Source organism: Centrocercus urophasianus, unplaced genomic scaffold (assembly GCF_019232065.1).
Source record: "Centrocercus urophasianus isolate 14NV4802_14NV808 unplaced genomic scaffold, USGS_Curo_1.0 seq_36, whole genome shotgun sequence".
NCBI lineage: Eukaryota > Metazoa > Chordata > Aves > Galliformes > Phasianidae > Centrocercus > Centrocercus urophasianus.
The window spans coordinates 1,348,154-1,365,519 of NW_024884933.1; the positions used below are offsets into that span (position 1 = coordinate 1,348,154).

Here is a 17,366-nt window from a genome sequence, read left to right on the forward strand (position 1 = left end):
ATTTGTCTTTGACTGGAATCAAACAATATCAGATGGTGTAGGATGATGATCTCTGCATCCACCAGTCGGCAAGCTGTTTTGTTTAAAACATCACAACAAGCAGTGCCTCCTTTCCTGAAAGAAGACTCATTTGGGAAAGGTATGTGTATGTTTCATGGTGTGTAGGTGTTATTTTACTGCAAGCTTTTCTTCTCAGCTCCTCCTGTAACCCTGGCTGGTAAATTCATGCACTGCTTCTTAGTGGGGATGGAAATGACACAGCTAGAGCTGAGCTTCCCCGTCTGACTGGCATGCTAACTTCAAAGGTTAGCTTTGATTGTTTAAATGCTAATAGAACTCAGCAAATTGCCTAAAGTACAGACACATCTGGCTTTAGTCCTAGGGACCTAATTACGGGGCCTTTTATGTGAAATAAATTGTTCTTTCCTTATGAATAGTGGCTTTTTAAAATGTTCACCCCAAATGCCAGCTGATAGGATGCCATGTTACAGCTCAGTGTTGGGGAAGTTGAAGATCTTAGCAATTTCTTATTCACCTGCTGTAGGATTCTGTTGACAACAGCTCAATCTTCAACCTCTTCAGACCTATTTTATTTTATCCACAAATAATTTCAAAGTAGTACAGCTGAGTTTGTAAACAGGCTGAGGATGTTTAGGAAACAGATTCCAGTAGCACTTTTTTTTTTTTTTTTTTTTTTTTTTTTGATGTTTTTAGTGTGTTTTCAGCATTCAAATTCCACCATCAGGAAGCTTTCAGGCCTATGAGAACACACCTGCTCCTAGGGTTACTGCAGGGAGGCTGTCAGACCCAGCATCGTTAGGAAGGATGCTCCACCTTCCCATTGGCACCAGCTGTCACAACATACTTGCCCTTCATTGCTTGTCAACAGGCTGTGTGGATTCACCTTGCTATCATTTAGGCTGCACCTGGGCCACGCTAGGGCTAGCATGCCCAAGAGGGAATCTATTTAAGAGAGCTGGATGCTTCTTGTGGGGTTTCTACGAGTGAAGGTCTGCTTCTTTTTGTTGTAACTCTCTCTACTGGGAGAAAAGAAGCTCTCTTTCTGAAGGATATTGAGTTAAAGCAATGAATGTACAGGAGAGAGGTGTTTGTATGATGGAAGCTACAGAAAGGAGAGTTTTATGTGTGGTCCAACCAGGCTGTAGAACTCTAGGAGGATTTGCCCATGAATGGGACTCCATCTAGAAATGCTGCTTACACTCATCATGCTGTAGCAATAGCACTAAGACCATGCTTTACATGTCTAGTGCAAAGTGAATGCTGCTGACAAGTGGAGGTACTCTTATCCTTCCTCCTTGCTCTAATTTTTCATTATTGATGAAGTACTTCATTAACTTGTTGCTTTGCTTAAGAAAGGCAGCACAAATAATTAATTATGTGGGTTATTCCATTGTTTGAGAGGCTTGGAGGTGCCTGTGGAAGTGGTGAGACCATTCCTTGCCAGCAAGCGAATGTTTAGGGTGCTTTTGCTGTTGCTGCTGATTTGTTATCAAATTAACTTAAGCAGAGTAAGTAGGAAACAGCATAAGACCTCATAGAGACTGGTAAGTAGGGCGGCCTTCAGGATGTGTTTCACAGTTCCTGCTCAGGGTTTGAGGCACCATTGCTGATAACCTCCCAACTAGTGGTCTGAGGAGATGAAGATCCTGAAGGCTGAAATAGCCACAGACAGGTAGAATTAAACTAATTTCTAAATATGCAAGGTGTATTAAAAGGGTGAGAGATCAGAAGAAAATACAGAGAGGAGCTGCTGGTAGCTTGGGCAAGGGGAGACCATCTCCATTAGCAAATCATTCTGTGCTTTCTTGTATCTGATAGACAGCTTTTAAGTGCTTGTATGATATGTTCTTGTGAGCTTGTAGCATTCATGTCCTTCCTAGAGCAAGTCTGTGGCTTGAGGGGGAAAGCTGTATATCGAGAACAGTGTGAGAGAAGAATCAAGTTTTCTTAGTAAGGCTCTTTATAGCTCTCCTGCAGATCCTGGCTTCTTTTCTTTCCACAGGAATTGCATTTAGAAGGAGCAAAACCGAAACTTAGCTAACACAGTTGTCCTTTAAATTCAAACAATAGTGGCCAAAGGCTGGGTGTCTTGTGTATGAGATCTTTAACTTCAGGAAGGTTACTCCAATTTACCTATACCAGAGAGCAGATTCTAATATGCTTTTGAATTCTAGTGGGTTATGTCTAATTGCAAACAGCAGCACTGCATCCCCTTCAGGAATGGTACATAAAGGGAATTGCAGCAAAGGATTGAAACAAATTCACCCAGTTACGGAAAAAAAAGTTTATTATCCATGACATAATGGAAACTGTTCATTTATACATTTATTACATAAACAGTACAAATGTTTTTTGTACTTACATTTCTGGTAGATGCTCACAAATAATTACTCTGATACAAATAAGCATACAGTTATGGTGTGTCCTATTCTGTCTCCCCTAAGCAATTTAGGGGAGAGGTTCAGTACATCATCTGTAGATGGGTTGGTGGAACCAATGCAAATAAGAGCTTAATATCTCACTGATAGGCAGCAGGTCCTTTGAACCCTCCAGGTCAGTCCTGTCAAGAAAGCAAAAGAATAAGTTTAAAAAAAAAAAAAAAAGATGTGGACAGGATTTCACACATGGAAATTGATGACTGCTTTCTGTTTTAGGGCCAGCTGCATCCCCAGAGTTTGTACTGACAGAAGAATCCCTAAGGAATTGGTGAAAGCCTCCCTGATCTGGCATCTGTGACAACATGAAGTGCATACATCTGACTGGGAGAAAGGAGTGAAAAGCAGGTAAAGCAGAGCTGTGGTTTTCATGGGTTTTAAGCATACTGCTGATTATATATTCTGTCAGTGAAGTTAATTAACTGTGTTTTCAATAGGAGGATAAAAGTTACTCTAGGCACCCTTTCTTAAAGGTTAATTAAATGAGCTCTTCTACGTATTTATACAAGTTATACACAAAACCCACGTGTCCATGACTCTCTTACCACAGTAAGCAGTTAGCACCCCAGTCCGCTCATCGACCCAATTCTGTCCAACTTGACCCCAAAACAGCTCCTGGACAGACCCTTTTTGATTCTGTTTGGATATCTCTGAGGTAAGCCTAAGAGGTCACTGAGGAGCCTCTGGGCAGCACTGTCAGCAGTGGAAGTCCTTGCAGGCTGATCTCTGGTGTTTCGGGTCCACTGGAACTCAGCATCTTCCTGCTCAAAGGCACCTATTGGGATTGAGCCATCTTGCTCATGGTCCCTCTCTTCTGAGACCAGGGGATGCTCCAGCTCCTCATCTAACAGCATGGACAGACTCTGAGCAGGGGGAAAAAAGTAGAAAAGGAAAGGTTGGAGGAGGACAGGAGAAAAATGAAGGGGTTATGGGTATTTTTTTCAGTTAACCTAGAGGATTCTAGTTTTATTTACCAGTTCTGCCTCTGGAGCTCAGGAGCAGGGACTGTATTATTGCACTGCACAGAGGAGAAAATCCTCTTCACAGTTGTGCAGGCACAACCTATTAATTCAGTGTTCAGCTTTAACTAGAGGCTTGAGGGAGGACCATGCAGGTGGCTGCTCTAAGTCTACAGGAAGGAGCCCTTCTAGGCAAATTCCTTCTCCAGAAGTTTATTGCTTCACTCAATCATAGAATGACCCTAAATCTGAAATCTCCAAACTGACCCCATGGGAAAAACGTTTCCATTTCAGCTTCCTCAACTGATCAGAAATGTAAATCCAGTAATTGGCTGCTTCAGTTTCCCTCCATTAAATAACTCTGCCTGCCTAACTTCAGGATTTCTGCTGTCGTGTTCTCTTTGAAAGCCTCCTACTTCTTTAGCTGGGGTTGGGAGAAACATTGGTAATCTGAAGCGCCTATATCCTAAAGGAGCATCAATTTCTTTCCATTCAATTGAGCAGCACTTACCTGCAAGCTGGAAATAGGGTTGGCCATTGCCTGCTTCTGGCTGACAATAAGCAGCAGGAAGAATCCAGGGCAAAAAAGAAGTTTCATCTTCGTGTCTTGATGTCTCTGATTCTTCCTCTCCTTGAGTCACTCGGTTCTGTGCCACTCTGTGTCTCCAGCCACCAGCCTTTATATCTTCCTCCAACCCCTCCCAAGTCTACCTTTTGAGTTCCAGCCAGTGCAAGGATTGGTCTGAGGTTCTGATCTGTTTTCATTCTCCCAAGAGGAGGAGGGAAGAAATAGTTCTCCTTTCTGGCTGGGAATAAAAGGAGCATTTTACGCTTAGGCAATGCAGCATCATTCTGTTGCTGTGAATGTGAAGGTCTCTGCAGCCTGTGTTCTTGGTGCCATTTATATATGTCAGCTTGCTTAGCTCAGTGTTCCTGAAGTTGATCACTGAGCCTTTCCTTTGCCTCTGGGGAAATGTAATTGTGAGAGAAGTACTGAATGAAAAAGGAATTCACCTGGCTCTGTGAAATACAAAAACAGAGGGAAAGGGGGGGAGGGGGAGGTGAGGGGTGTCTCAAAATATGCAATTTGAGAACCAAATATTATCACCTAATTTGTTAATATGGCATTAGTAAGCCATAAGAATGTTATTTGGAGAAGTGGGTACATCCAAGTCCTAAAAATATGTCAAGTAAGTTGCACGAGAACGTAAATTTTGATGCACAGAATACTTTGCCGTAGTTTAAGCTGATGAAGAAGGTCATTTTCTGCCTTGGATCCAAATTAAAAATTTCTGTGTTCTTCCTCTACTTAATTGTTATTAAATCTGAAATTAGTCTGGCAGGAAGCACAGCCCCCGTTTCTTTCTTACCACGAGTGCAGTTACAGAGACACTGCAGAGCTGCAGGAACCAAATGTGTTCAGTGCGTTACGTTTCTACTTATTCACTGAGTCAATCGATGCACCAGGTTTGAACAAAATGGATCCTGTGAACAGAAGTAAATCAGTCCTAAGCGAAGGCCTCGAGGTAATTAAATCCTTGCTGTTGGCCAGGCTTTCCTCTAGTGTGAAAGGACCTGAGGGATGTGTGTGTGTCCCCTGATGAAATTGTATGTAGGTAATTGATCCCCCCAAGTCCTCACTGCTTCTGATGAGCTTTGTACTAAATTCCTTGCGAAGAAATTTTTCAATGCTGGGGGCATTGGGAAAGAGCAGCCATAAAATCAGTTGTGTGTTCTGCTGGGGCTTGGAATTTGGCCCTACTGATAAAATGGGGATGTTTCTGAGTATGCAGTAACACATATTGATCTTTGTCTGATATTTTTTTTCCCCACACATGTGATGCAGAAAGTTAAAGGCCATTCGTCTGGATCTGTAGGGAGGGAATGGAAATGAAGGCCCATTTGGCACCTTTCATCATATCTTTGAGGTTAAGATTCTTCTTGGTACTGAAAGCATGGAAAAGGCCAAAGGTTAAATGTTTTCAGCCTTTTCTTCATCCACAGGTCAGTTTAAGACATAAAAGTTGCATGGAAAGAGATTCTTTAAGGAAGCAGCTTATAAAGATCCTTCTATCACAGAAAAGGACGCTATGACATTGTTGGGATTTTTCTGTTGTTGATTAAAACCACATTTGATCCAAATCTTATTAGAGGATGAAATCATAGAACAACTTGATCAGATACACATGAGCATTCCCCCTTCTGGAGAAAGTAAAAGAGAGGATGGAGGTGTATGCTTTGCAGTGTACCAAGGCAGCAAGAAAAGGTCAGGGGAGGAGCATAAGGTTGTTTTATTCATTTGAGATGTTGTTATCAGTCTATGTGAATCATAGAATCACAGAATGGCCTGGGTTGCAAAGGACCACAATGCTCATCCAGTTCCAACCCCCTGCTGTGTGCAGGTCACCAACCAGCAGTCCAGGCTGCCCAGAGCCACATCCAGCCTGGCCTTGAATGCCTGCAGGGATGGGGCATCCACAGCCTCCTTGGGCAGCCTGTGCCAGTGCCTCACCACCCTCTGGGGGAAAAGCTTCCTCCTAAACCTCCCATCTTAGTTAAAACCATTCCCCCTTGTCCTATCGCTATCCATGGAGATAAATAATCTTCTTGGCTTTGATCTTTGAACTTCTATTTTCTCCTGTTTCAGCTCAAGACTTGAACAATTTTTATGGGATTTCTGAATGGTCTTTCTGGTAACTATTGAATGTTAGCACTTGCCAGCCCCACTATCACAGTAACTAACCATGACTGTGATGGAAAAAATCATAGAATAATTAAGGTTGAAAAGGACTTCCAGAGGTCTTCTGTCCAAACATGTGCTAAAAGCAGAGCCAACTTGGATCATCTTTCTCACCTTGTTGAGTTCTGAAAATCAACCTCTCTGGGCCCTGTTTCAGTATTTGACTGGCTATGTGATGTAATGATTTCCAAATTCCTACTTGGAATTCTCTTGTTTGTAACTCATGTCGTTGGCTTTCATCCTGTTGCTGCCCCATGAACAGGACACGAGGATGTTCCACCTCCAAAAACGACACGAGATCGAAAATGATGAGAAGGAGGACAGCTTTGTTCCACGTAGGCTGTAGCTGCATTCAAATCACATTTATTGCACTGGACAGGGATGGCTAGAAACAGAGAGCAATCTCTTCTCACATTCTGGATCTCTTCGGGGCTCTGGTTAGGATCAGAAGTCAATGCCTGAATGTTTACAGCAATTTTGAAATTACGGTTTGGATGGTGTGGTTAAAAACAAACCTTTAACGTTCAAATTCAGTCTTTAAGAAGGGAGGAACTTCTGAAAGCAGCAGAAAATATTTGGGTGACAGGAAATGGCTTTCTGACCATTTTTGAAGTGATTGAGAGTTCATTTGTACAGCATACCCTCCAGGTAGGATGGAAGGAATAAGTAAGCAGGTTGATGTGTGTTTCTCATTTCCAACAGGATTTTTTTCCTAGTTTACTGAGGTATTTCTCTTGTACCTGCAATTTTTTTTATTAAAAGAAAAGAGGTAGGGCATGTTGAACTTCTGGGAATGTTTCTGCTCCACCTCTGCAGGGTGTTCTGAGAAATGCACGCTGTAAAGTTGATGGCATGTGGCCTGCTTAGATAGGTACCTTTAGATCACTGCCACAGTAACTCATTATCCTTCTCTTTCCTAACCCGGAGACCCCTTTCAGCCTCCTCTTCCTTCCCATTTGCTCAGGCCAGCATTTCCTGGCTCACTGCAGCTGGCTGAAAGGGCAGAGACGTGTTTGTAGTGCTTTCGTTAAAGTGGGATTGTCAAATTCGTGATGGAAGCTGGCACCAGGGCTCCTCATTATAGGACATTAACATTTCACTGTGCTACCTGAGCATTTGCCTGGCTGTCTCCCTCCCTTGCCCTCTTCTGATTCATCTGGTGGCTGAGCTGTAGCAGGGTTCAGCACACAGCATCATCACCAGCTCAGGCTTGCTGGTTATTACCCAGCTGCAGGTGCTCTGCTTGCTCATCTGGCGCTTTATTGCCTTCACCTTAGGGTACGTGTTGACAGCAAGGCCCTGTTGTGGGAAGGGGTGCAGAGGGATATGCATCATCAGTTCTCTTCAGAAAAGGGAATGGGCACAGAAACTACTGAGCTCATTTACCAGGTGAATCTATGAATGGGGGGAGACCTGACAGCAGCCTTCCAGGGAGCTTATAAACAGGAGGGAAATGAACTTTTTACATGGCCTGATAGTGATAGCACAAGGGGGAATCGTTTTAAACTAAAAGAAGGGAGATTTAGGTTAGATTTCAGGGGGAATTTTTTTACTAAGAGGGTAGTGAGGCCCTGGCACTGATGCCCAGGGAAGTTGTGAATGCCCCGTCCCTGGATGTGCTCAAGGCCAGGTTGGATGGGCCCTGAACATCCTGATCTGGTGCCTCATTTGCTGGTTGGCAACCCTGTTTGCAGCAGGGGCTTGGAACTGGATGATCTTTGAATCTCATCCACCCCAAGGCATTCTATGATTCCATCCATAGAATCTGCATTAGCACTGAAGTAGAATTTGTTCCCTTACCCTCTAGGATGGCTGTAGGGAACAAAACAAACCTCAGCCTTGGGTGTCTCAGCAAGAACTTTGTGTGTAGTCAGGTATTCACACAGTGGCCTACTGCATACATGGGGCATCTCGGTAAAGTCTGGAGTAGCTGAACTCTGGGCTCAGCCCATCCTACCCGCTCCTATCACTTCATTTTGCTGATCTGGTCACTGCTGATATCACAGCCTTGATAGCTCTCCTTAGGAATATTCACCTACACAGAGTGCTGCCTCAGGTAGAGCAACCTTCTTCGAGAGTGAATACAACCCATTTTGTAGCCACAGTAGAAGAGGGAGAATATCTATTCATTATGGAGAATGCAAACAATGATATCCAGGTACTGATGTTGAAGAAGGTCTCTGTGCTAACACACTACCTTCCTGTCCAACAGCACCTTCTGTGGGACTGAAAAGGCCAGCAAGAGGGATTCAGCACTATCACTGCTCTTCTCTGGGATTCCAACAATGCATTTTGCCTTTGTTTCAGCTGGCATGCTTTCGTTAATGCTCCCTGATGGGTCAGTAATGGAATGGAGAGGGGATGTTTTCCTCTGCAAGGTTAAGAAGGGGTCTCGGTCACCTGAGGATAAGGAGGGCAGCAGGCTGACATTTAGTGGGTGGTTTTGGAGTGTTGGACTCTGAGAGAAAATTTTTAGTATTTGGTTTGTCAGACACATTCATCACTTTCTGGTGACACTAATGGAGCCTACCAGCAGAGAGGGGGGGGGGGATGAAATAGCTGATGATGGTACTCAGTGCTAATCAAATGGCTGTCTGTGTGCTCTGCCTCACTGCTGCTTACTGTGAGAGGAGATGGGGCCAATTCCCATCTCTGCTGCAGAAGATCTGCACTTGGAAACAAAGAAGCCACAAGGGACTTCCGTATCTGGCCTGTTGCTGCCAAGATCAGAGCCTGATTTCTCTCATTATCTGCCTGTATTGGCACTTGGATAACATCAGAGAGAGAGGTGCAACATGGAGTGATTCACTGCTGGGTGTTCCTGGCCCCTTTTCAGTGATTCATCTCTCCGAGGGGTTGTATGAGGACGCTCATAGCTTCAGTGCTCACACTGTGTGATGTGATGATAAAGCCTCCTGAAACTAAACTTTTGTCTAAGCTTCATTTCCTGGAAGATGAACAGCGTCTTAGTGCACCTAATGATGAACAGCACCTTAGTGCAGAAAGGTAGGGGTGTCTACACAAAGTGTATTCACGCAGCAACTGAAGGCATGGATTAGCTGTGTGCATTTGTTTCAAATCACTCTTCCTAGCCCTGTGGTAGCCAGTCTTGCTCCTTGCTGACCCTTAAGTCTGGAAGTTTGTAGGATGGTCTTGCACTGAACTGATCAGAATCAGAGTGATTTCCTCCTCTTTCTTATGTTACAGACCTCTGGTGCTTAAACCGAGGTCTCATTGGTGGACATATTACTGCGTTGCTATGGAAAGGTAGCTCTTTCTGTGGGAAATAAATCAGATCTCTGTTGGTGAAATTCTCTGTGCGACAGAATATACAGCTGAATAGCAGCTGGAAGGAGAAAGGGAGCTGCATTAATCCACAGCTCGTTAACGAGGTGTTTGGTGACCTCTTCTGGCGAGTGAAAAATATGCCTCAAAGTCCGGGAACGCATTCAGGTTTAAAAACGAAAAGAGCCAAAAAAAGATCAGATATTGTGGCAGGTTTTGATAAAATTGCAGCTTTAGTCTTGTTCACGATCACAGTACAGACAGTACCAGCAGTGGCTTTAGGCCATGTGTGAGTGGTTCTGTCCTGGGGAGGCACGTGGTCCATGTGGGATGTATGAATGGCTGCACGTGATGCACAGGGGACCTCAGGTTTTATGGTGGGTGGTGAGTTTTAGACCCTCATTAGATGTGTTGATCTGGATCCATAACAAATTTTGCAGAATGTAAGTTTCTGTATGAATAGACGGGCTTTGGAAGGACATTTCAAAAGTGTTTTGGCCAGCTTTTTGCCTGATGGCATATGCCAGATCTTTCCTTGCAACACAGTGCATCCTGGAATATCTCTGAGTGTTGTCAACAGCGCTCATTGATCTGGAAGCTTTGCCAGCCAAGAAGCCAAATAAAGGGGCAAGAGTTCACACTCTCCCATTGTGCTATTTATTGCTGCGTGCCATTTGTCAGCATTGAGCTACTGCAGAAGCAGCCATTTCTAGAAATGAAATGACAACCATTCTAATAATTGCTGTGGTTGTTTACTTCCCTTCTCCCTCCCCTCAATGACTGGTGATGAACCCAAGAATAATTTGGCTAATTAAAATGGAGCTGTTGCATAAAGCTTGTCCTCTACTGCAGGTTTTGTTCTGCCTCTGAGAGAGCAGCACAGGGCACGATCTTAATTTGCATCATAGAATCATACAATGGCTTGGGTTGGAAGGGAACTCAAGGATCATCAAGCTCCAACCCTGCCACCACATGCAGGACCACCAACCTCCCCATTTAATAGTAGACCAGGCTGCCCAGGGCCCCATCCAACCTGGCCTTGAGCACCTCCAGGGATGGGGCATCCACAACCCCTTTGAGCAGCCTGTTCCAGCACCTCACTGCTCTCATAGTAAAGAACTTCCCCTGATATTCAACCTAAATCTTCCCTCCTTAATTTTGCATCCCCAGACCGGGATCTCAGTTGCCCATTAGTTTTGATGCATCTCAGACCAGTGGACTTGCCTTGACTGGAGGTACAGGGGAAGAGGTTGGTAGATGTGACCCTGCTCTGTGAAGGCAGAGGGCTACGTAGGAAAACTGCTCAGATTACTGTGAATACATATATGTATTATTCTTTCTTCTGCTTACGCTTACAGTCCTCTGTACCAATGTTTCTCATCAGATCAGGCACAACTGGATAAGTGCAGGTGCCAATGCTCACTCACTAGGATTAGAAAGCAAGTGCTTCATGTCACAGTGTGGCAGCAATTAGTTGTGCCAGGAGGACCACCCTAGAGGTCTGCAGTGGATGTAAATGGGAGCACTTGTGAGCAGGAAGAGAGCTCCATGCTGTCTTGGGTGGCTGAGCATTGGCAAGAGGAACGCAGCCTCATCCAGCTCCTAGCTAAGCTACTCTTTATTAGTAACTCACTGTAGCTATGGTGATTCTTATCACCCACTATTCTTGATTTGACAACCCTTCTTTGTTTTCCCAGAAAATACTCAGTGTTCGCCAGGTTTCTGGAAATAGCTCCATCCTTATGTGGTGGAGGGGCAGGATATTTTAGCCATCGCTTGTCAGCACAGCGAGATGGGCGAGGAGCGTTTCAAAAACTAACACTTCTAAAGCTGTGATAAGGTGCTCAGGCTACAGGGCTGGAGCCTGTGTTCGTGCTTGAGATAAACTCCACTGTCGGCGCCGCGTTCGCACCTCCCCTGTCACATCAGGCACCCGTGGCCCTGCCTTTCCCACCAGGCACTTGTTACAAAGCCTCAGCACAAGGCTGTCAGGCCCTGTGACTTCATCCACAGAGTCCCCAGGGGCTGCATTGCTCCCTGTGCCTTTGCTGTGACATTGAGGTGGCTAGAGGGAATAACGTGTTGGAACACAGTCGTTACCTCCTCACCTTTCTTCTCCCTTGAACTTTCATTGCACCCATCCACGTTCCTTTGGGATGCACCTTCTAGGCATCACTGTCTTGACAAAAAAGGGAAGTGTGGTTATATGCCAGGGCTTGAAGCTGCTGTAGTGTGATCTGGGGATGTACAAAAGCAGGGCTGCTTCTTCATGTGCACGGAAGCACTGAGTGTGCTGTCTGAAATCACAGAGATGGGGGAAGGCAGCAGTGTGTTTAATATCAATGTTCAATCTGCCTGTGTGTAATGAGGACAGGAATGATCTCACCCTAAGCTATTTACAGTCCCTCTCTCCCTGTAAGAGTTTATTCTGTGGGTCAGACAGAATTATTCTGGAATTAAGGATTTCATGTAGTTAATTCGTAGGGACAAATGGCACTTGCGTAATGCAACTGAATGCTGGTAGAAAGCTCAGAATTCTTGGGGCTTTGAGTAAAAGCACCATTCCTCTAACCGGGATAGCTTAACCACAGCAAATACAGCTTAAACCTTGTTTCAGGACAATGTGGTGTTCAAGAGTTTCCTCCCACATGTGTGGAGTCAGCTTGAGCTCACAGCAGAGTGCTCCTTGTAGTGGAACGCTCCCATTTCTCAGGGTCTCACATGGGAATGGATGGGATTTTATTGCCAAACTGAGGAGGTTGGATCTCAGGCCCTCTGCTCACAGTGTGATTGGAGAATTCAGGTTACTGTAGAACTGACAACCAGACTGAGAAATCATTAGACTGGTATACGTTAATACACATGACATAAATGTTTAATTACATCCATATCATGGAAATTTGTGAAGAGGTATCAATTGTGCCTAATTAAAACCAGCGTACTGTTATGGCTCCTCTTTGCACAACTGATAAAGTGGCACAGATCCAGAAAACTTCAGATGCAAAGAACACTTTTAGCTTCCTTTGCCCACTGGAGATTCTTCACATAACCTCTGCTTTGTTGACCAAGAGGGCTTGCTTTACCATGCCACCTCCCTGAGGATAACAGCACATTTTCTGCCTAGTGTTGACGTGTGAAGACCATTGTAAGCAATGACATCATATCTCTGGACAGAGCAGATCAGGAAATGACCAAGAAGGCCTGAAATTTTGGCCATGGGAAGAATGAATGGAGGAGAGAAGGGGTATGATACAACCACATTCTTTAGCCTAGATAGGTCAGATGTTCCTGACAAGTGTAATGGGACCAGGAGTTCTTTGACACTTTAGCACATGATATTTTAGTGCAGAGAGATGCTTATGAGAGGTAGAGGTGAACTAGGGTGCAAATTCAAAAGCTGATATGCTAATAAGTCATAGCTGCTCTTAGTCAATAAGGAATGAAAGGGATATAGGCATGAACAGCTAAATAGCTCCAGAATGCTCCTAGAAAATGAGGCTTAAAATGAGTTCTGAGTCCTAATCTCCTAATATTCCCATAACTAGAACAATATTTCCCTCCAGACACATCAGAAACATCAGTGAGAATACATATGTGTAATATAGGGTATGTCTGTTTTGGGAGCTGAGGGGAAAGGAAGGCAGTAATGGAAAGTGAGCTGCATTTTCTGGAAAGATTAATGTTTCTTGCATAAAGTAATCATTATAAGCATTGGTTCACAAGCTGAGAGGTTTCAACCGTTTGGAACTAACGTAAATGAGAAGAGTATTAGCCTCTTAAAAGAGATTATAAGGTAAACCATTTCTGAGGTGTTGCTCTGCTGGTTACAAGGCTTATTTTGGTCCAGGGTTCTAACAGCTGTAGAGCTTAATGAATTCATAGCAAAGACACAACTATCAGTCTCATATTGCCCACAGCATAGGAGGCCTTCACTGAAGTCCTAACAGACCCAATCTGCAGGCAGATCTCACATCTTGCAGCTGGTGTTGTAAATAATCTGCTCTGACAAACTGCTAGAGCATGTTCCTGTGTTGTTCTTTCTCCTTGTTTCTTAGTGTCAGGACAATGTGATCTCCCAGGACCTAATTAATTCTGTAATTATTCAGAATAAAAGACACCAGGGGAGCTTCAGGTTGGGTATTGAGAAATATTTCTTCTAGAAGGAGTGCTGAAGTCTTGCAACTTCAGCTGCCCAGCGAGGTGGTGGGGTCACCATCCCTGGAAGTTTTCAACAAGAAGAGAGATGTCACTGAGTGACGAGGTTTAGTGGTGTGGTGCTGATGGGTTGATGGTTGAACTAGTTGATCTTAGTGGTCTTTCCAACCTTGATGATTCTATGATGCTGTATGTGAAGTACTGCTTTGAGGACTGGAAATGTTCATCACTTCTGTGATCTTGTCTGTAATACAAACAACTCTTTTTTTCCCTGCATTGCCCCCTGCATGGTGTATACGATGTTCCCCTGACTTATATGGGTGTTTTGAAAGTGGGTTGTTGTCTGTGCAGCTTTGAAACCATGGAGCCAAGAGCTAATGAGAGCTTTTGCAGATACTCACTAATTGTCCAAAATGAAGATATTCCACTAATGCCCAGAAAGCTTCTGCTGGAGGAGAGATGCTGCATTTAAAACTTTGTATCTCTGCACTGAAACGCTGCATGGCTTTCCAGAGCTATTTTTTGCACATCTCTAATCATCGTAGTACTGTACTTTAAACCTCAGAATGGATCCCTACTTGAACAGGTTTGAGAGCTGCCCTTTAGCTTAGCTTCCGAGCAAGTACCTTCATTGAGACAACAAAACGTCCTGTCCTCCAGGCTGAGATTCTAGGCCTTGTTCCCAATGGTTCTGCCAGCTCGAGTGTTGGCGAGCCATGTGTGGAGGCAGCAAGCTCAGAAACAGGAATTCCTGGAGCAGCCAGAGGTGGGGGCATGACAGGAAGAAGGGACCGATATTTCGCTGAAGGGCCCATCAGGAATAGTGTGAGAATACCAGTTCTGTCACAGCCACAGATTCCCTTATCGGGGAGTGGGAAGCAGTGGAGCCTGTCGACACTTCTGCCCCACACTCAGCCCCCTGCAGATACAGAGTGGCTTGAACAAGTTCCAGTGCTCTCTACCGGAGCTTCCCGAGCCCCCCTTGGTGCAGCACCAGCAGGTGACATCACTGCCAACAGCCATGTAGGCACTTCCTATGTCACATTCCCAACTGAAGAGCCTCTTGCCAAATCCTTGTCATGCTGCATGGTCTTTTTAGGAACAGATGGTCTAATTTTAGCCTGACGGCCACAGACACCTTCCTGAAATAGATTCTGACTCTCTCCGGTCTTGTGCGTGTTCTTCAGGGTTTAAAAACAAAGTCCACAGTCCTTTGCCTGGCCTCATTCAGCCTAAATTTGGGCAGTAAGAATTACTGAGCGGGGTGCTGGAGGTGCTGCTCTCATTATCAGCCTTGTATTGAGCTGGAGGAGGATAGGAGGCAGGAGCTCAGGAGATGGCATATCAGAAGGTAAAGTGGATCTGATCCAATGAGTGAGTTGCTCTGTGTTTAGAATCATAGAATGGCCTGGGTTGAAAAGGAGCACAACGCTCACCCAGTTCCAACCCCCTGCTGTGTGCAGGTCGCCAACCAGCAGACCAGGCTGCCCAGAGCCACATCCAGCCTGGCCTCGAATGCCTGCAGGGATGGGGCATCCACAGCCTCCTTGGGCAACCTGTTCAAGTGCATCACCACCTTCTGAGCGAAAAACTTCCTCCTCATATCCAACCTAAACTTCCCCTGTCTCAGTTTAAGACCATTCCCCCTTGTCCTATCACTATGTTGGCTAGCTGCAGCCAGATACAACATTTAGACTTCTCTCTATTCTGCCTTGGTCAATTGCTCTGAACACCATTCCTTCTTTTTGGGGCTCAACCACATAAATACAGACCCGGGAGTCCACAGAGCTGGTTCTGAGCCCATAGCAGTGTCAGTCCATATCTGTGCTGAATGATGTATGCAGTGCTGAGCAGCTCTGAGAACAGCAAACGAAAGGGGAGAGACAGAGCACAAACTCCACTAAATCACTGCGGTTTTATGCCCCCACCTTTTGCTGTTCCCATGAGCTTGAATAGCAAACTCCTGTGCTTTAAGGCTCAATGAAGCCTGAACTGCTCTTTTTAATTAGTGGTGTAAAAAGCCGTGTCTCTGAAGAGCTCTCTAAATAGGAAAGGGGAAAAAAATGTTTTCAAGCAGCTGTTGCCTTTACATCACTGAGTTTGGAGTGAATTCCCACCCCTTATTTTCCTTTAAACCTGCTAATTAAGCAGCTGCTTGTATCTAGAGGTCAGCCAGTCAGCTAATGGACTCCCCACAGCCTGCAGTGCATCGTTTCCTGGAGGGTAAATAGGAAAAGCCCCTTGGAGATCCAGCTGAACTGGTTTGCCCACGGGGCCCTTTCTGAGCAGTACTGAAAGCAGGGACATGGGACAGAAAGGACATTAGCTCTGGAGGTTGTTATGTGGTGTTTGCTGGGTATATGGCATAGCCTCTGCATGATGTGAGGCTATTAGCCAGCGGAGCTTCCCAGCTTGCAGTCATTCAGTTGAAGCCTAAACACATAAATAGCTCATACAAGGTGTGTGCAAAGTGCCTGGAGCTTCTGAGTGCTCCAAAGGTCCAAGCTGTAGCACCTGGCTGCTGCTGGGCATTAATGGATGAGAACAAAGCTGACCATAGGACTCCATGTGCTGAGCATCCCACCAGGAGCTGGGAGTTTGGCAGCACATTAATGACAGGAAAGAAGGAACTTGAGGTCAGGACTCCAGCATTCAGACCACCTGAGTTACCCCAAGCACTGCACCGTCTGGTGTAGCTTTTGCTCTGTTTTTCTAGCAGTGCCATCCAGCATTTTTGAGAGGTCACTGGCAAGAACTCTGTCAGGCTGACTTAGATGAATTTATTTTTGTTTCTGTTTCCACATCCCTCTCTCATTTTGACACATCTTTTTAATAACAAAACTTCTTAACACTATGAGAAGCAGTGCTGAGTTGAGTAACTCAGTGGAGGGCACTGAATGAGTCTGGTGCTCAGCCTTGATTCTTCTAGCTTCTATTTCCATGTGGGCTGTAAACACCATCCTGAGTGTTTTGGAAGTCATGAAGATAGGGAACAGTCACTATCAGAGTGTGTTTGGGAGCAAGGACGTCCTGCTTTGCTAGAAGCTGACAAATACTCCTGGATGTGTGAATTGTTTGCTTGTTTGTTTCTATTCCACTGTATTCATTTGCCTCCTTTTAACCTGCTCTCCAGTTTCAAGTGGATGTTCCCTTTGAATGCCTTGTCTTTAAGGCCTTCTAGCTTCCCTGACCTTTTCCATTTCAAGAGAAAAATGCTGTGGCAAGTCAGCGGGCATTCACTTCTCCTTTCACTGCTTTCAGCAACTTCCTTTGTCACCATAAGCCCGCTGCCACGTCTGCCCTCCCGATATCCCCAAACGATGCTTTAAGGGCTGTGAATGCAGCCTACATCAGGCAGGCCTGCAATGACACCTGGCGTTCAGTGCAGGAAAACGCCACTTCTCCTCTCTCCCCTGCTCAGCCGTCGTGAGGAGTCGGGTGTGAACGGGCTGCCTGAGGGGGGAAAGCAGGTAATTGTTTCTAGATTTGCTGGAGAGCTTTATCCAGACCGTGCATCCCATGCAATCCTGCAGTATGGATGGTGCAGGTTGGCTGAACCGATTTGTCTGATCTTTGATGAAACGAAGTGAAACCTTTGAGTGGTAGTGGTGAGAAGTTACGGCTTCGTATGTCAGACAGAAAAATGGCACTTGTTTTTATCCCTACTGTCTAATTGAAGGTACATCTCTGTGTCCTTGAATAGTTTGAAATTCACTGTTCCTTGGGAGAGGAGAGGAGAGGAGAGGAGAGGAGAGGAGAGGAGAGGAGAGG

At 45.1% G+C, this 17,366-nt stretch overlaps 1 protein-coding gene and 1 long non-coding RNA gene across 2 annotated transcripts in view; one reads left to right on the top strand and one right to left on the bottom strand.

Moving 5' to 3' along the window:
• Window positions 1-17,366, top strand: part of LOC122167269 — a 25,877-nt gene continuing 8,511 nt past the window's right edge. Inside the window, exons 1-2 of the long non-coding RNA XR_006171000.1 lie at window positions 1-139; window positions 2,676-2,804. This is a non-coding gene — a long non-coding RNA (uncharacterized LOC122167269). The remainder of the gene's footprint in view (window positions 140-2,675; window positions 2,805-17,366) is intronic.
• On the bottom strand, window positions 3,014-4,013 carry LOC122167266 (C-type natriuretic peptide 1-like). The gene is made up of 2 exons (XM_042831726.1): window positions 3,927-4,013; window positions 3,014-3,319 (listed from the first exon to the last, which is right to left on the bottom strand). Exons 1-2 carry the CDS (start codon window positions 4,011-4,013, stop codon window positions 3,014-3,016), a joined length of 393 nt encoding a protein of 130 aa, XP_042687660.1.

Coding starts and splice junctions, on each gene's coding strand:
- LOC122167266 (XM_042831726.1), bottom strand. CDS start 4,013: ATGAAACTTCTTTTTTGCCCTGGATTCTTCCTGCTGCTTATTGTCAGC. Junction 3,320..3,926: donor ACCCTATTTCCAGCTTGCAG/GTAAGTGCTGCT, acceptor CCCCCTGCTCAG/AGTCTGTCCATGCTGTTAGA.